We start from the raw sequence: 2,517 nt of genomic DNA, 5'->3' as shown, positions 1-2,517 counted from the left end.
GTGAAGCAGCTCCCGCCTCCGGCCTGGGGGCTCCGCTACAAAAAGATAGATGTAGTGAGGGTGGGCAGCCAGGGTCTGGGCAGGAGGGGGTGCTGCTGGAGAGGCCTCACCTGCCAGCAGCAGCAGCAGCTGCCCCAGGCTGTGTTGGTACAAGTCCAGGGCATCCTGCTCCCCACCAGCTTCTTCCTCCTGAAACCACATGGACAACAGGTGGTTCAGAGTCAGGATTCCTCTTTGCCCCACCCGGAGCCCTCCCACTTGGCACCCACCTTGGTCAGGGCAGCTGAAGCCACTTCCAGGGCAGCTAAGAGAGGTGGCTTGTCCCGGGCCATCTCTGGGACAAGGGTACAAAGGCTCAGAGTAAAGGGAGCAGCCTGTCTTCCCATCTTGGGAGCCTCCCCGTCAAGCTGCAGGGAGTTTTGCTGGTGGGTCTGCCAGGGGCCAAGGCCTACCTCTGAGCAGGTCTCGGGTGGAGGCACCCTGCCTCAGCAGGGCCTGGTTGGAGGAGGAGACTATGGCCTTGAGCTCCTCAGCCCGGGACACGTACTGCCCCACCTGCAAGAGGGCAAAGGGCTTATGGGTAGGACCTCTCCCTACAGGTCCCACTCAAAGTCCCCAATCCAACAATTCCTCCCTCTGGCTCCTCAGGCCCCTAAGCTGCAGCCACATGTCGGGCGGGGGTCACCTGAGGCTGACCTGCACTTCTTCCAGCTCTGAGTTAAAGGAGAGGAAGTACAAAGTACTGACACAACCATTCCTCAGAAGCCCCAAGATCCCTGGACTCTACATACACTCAGCCCATTTCCTCATGGGGTCTCGCTCACTCACCCACCTTTGCCTTAATTGCCTCCTTCCGCTGGGCATCCACTTCATCTGTAGAAGGTGGGGTTTATATGAGGAGTTTGGGAAGGACTTTGGCCCAACTCCAAATTTTCCAGGACCCCCAAAGGTATTAAGTTCCTTAGGATGGAAGGTGCTGGAGTCCATCCCTGGTCACTAAAACACAGTGCCCCACCCCTGCTTCCCCCAGGACTCCAGGCCTGGCCTGACACTCACAGTGCAGGGCAGGCACGAAGAACTCCAGAGCCTGGCAGTAGAGAGCTAAGGCAGCTGCCGCGTCCCCATCCTGGTCTTTCGTCACAGCCTGCACCACCAGGGCGGTCTGGGGGACAAGTGGATCAGGAGCCATGCCCCCTCTTGTCCCCTGTGCTATATTCAATGAGAGGAGAAAGATCAGGTCCCGAGTCCACCCTTGGCCTACTCACCGCTCGTGCCAAGCTCTCTCCACTGGGCATGTGCTCCAGGTCCACCCAGGGATGGGCAAAGAAATCCTGGAAGGAGATGCGGTGGTCGGGGTCCCGCTCCAGGAGCCGCTGCAGTAAGTCCCGGCAGTCACGGGAGAGTGGGGGCCGCAGGGGGAGCTGCAGGGCCAAGGCACAGATCACACTGGGTTCCGGCACCTCAGCCCCCAGACCAGGGGCCTGCAGAATGCCCCGGAGGTCCATGTTTGACAAGTGGAGACTCTGAGACCTAGGATGGCAGTCATGGGGCAAAGTGGTGGAGCCAGAAAAAAGCCAGGACTCCTTCCCCAGGCTCTGCCTCAGGTGAATGATGTGGGTGCTCTGTGGCTGTGGCCTGGGAAGGCTCCCTGGCTCCACCTCAGGTGAATGATGTGGGTGCTCTCTGGCTCCGCCTCAGGTGAATGGTCTCGGTGCTCTCTGGCTGCAGCTCAGGAAGGCTCGCCTGGGTCTACTTTGCTTTCTCACTACAACAGCCCGCACAGTTCTCTGTGGATAGGCCTTTGCTGCCCACTGTAGGCTGATCTGGGTGCCTGGGAGCCCATACTCCTTTCTGTGAGAATGTGGTCTCCAACCTCAGAACCCAGACTTCCTTTATCCCCCCAAAGTTGCCAGACCCACCTCAATAACCTGCTTGCTACGGATCTTCTCTTCCAACTCTGAGAATGATCTGGAGGCAAAGGGGGGCTGCCCAAAGAGGGCTTCTGTGGAAAAGGAGGCAGAGGGTAGGCGGAGAGGGGAAAGGTCAAGCTGGGCCTTGTCCACTCCTGGGGAGGGTGCCGTTCCAGACACCCCTCAGAGTTCAGAATCTGGGGAGCTTTAGATCCAAATGGGAATCTGGGGAGCTTTAGATGCAAATGAAAAATCATGCAGAGCACTAGCTGGGGAGCAGGACCCACACAGTGGAACCCAAGGACCAGGAGTTGTGGGTTAGACACTGAGCTAACTGCAAGGCCAGTGGTTCAAACCCACCAGCTGCTCCTTGGAAGGAGGCTGTCTGTTTCTGTGAAGAGTTAGTCTGGGAAACGCTGTATGGGGTTGCTGTAAGTCAGAATTGACTCAGTGGCAGTGAAGGTTGGTTTTTGCCCAGAGACATATAGTGCACTCTATGGAGAGCATGGGACAGAGAGTTCTTACCATATAGAATGACCCCCACTGACCAGAGGTCCACACGGGCATCGTACTGCCGCTGACACACCATCTCTGGGGCCATGTAGAG

General features: G+C 58.0%; 1 protein-coding gene across 1 annotated transcript in view; it reads right to left on the bottom strand.

Annotated features, from left to right (window-relative positions):
- Positions 1-2,511, bottom strand: part of ULK3 (unc-51 like kinase 3) — a 4,973-nt gene extending 2,462 nt beyond the window's left edge. The window contains exons 1-8 of the mRNA XM_006866480.1: positions 2,436-2,511; positions 1,920-2,002; positions 1,266-1,421; positions 1,057-1,162; positions 833-873; positions 453-555; positions 270-334; positions 111-189 (exon numbers count right to left, since the gene is read on the bottom strand). Of these exons, the coding sequence (XP_006866542.1) occupies positions 111-189; positions 270-334; positions 453-555; positions 833-873; positions 1,057-1,162; positions 1,266-1,421; positions 1,920-2,002; positions 2,436-2,511 (709 nt within the window). The remainder of the gene's footprint in view (positions 1-110; positions 190-269; positions 335-452; positions 556-832; positions 874-1,056; positions 1,163-1,265; positions 1,422-1,919; positions 2,003-2,435) is intronic.
- Between the last annotated feature and the right edge of the window lie 6 nt (positions 2,512-2,517).

Source organism: Chrysochloris asiatica, unplaced genomic scaffold (genome assembly GCF_000296735.1).
Source record: "Chrysochloris asiatica unplaced genomic scaffold, ChrAsi1.0 scaffold00092, whole genome shotgun sequence".
Taxonomy (NCBI): Eukaryota; Metazoa; Chordata; class Mammalia; order Afrosoricida; family Chrysochloridae; genus Chrysochloris; species Chrysochloris asiatica.
The sequence above is the reverse complement of the archived record's forward strand: the minus strand, read 5'-3'. Positions and strand labels throughout refer to the sequence as shown.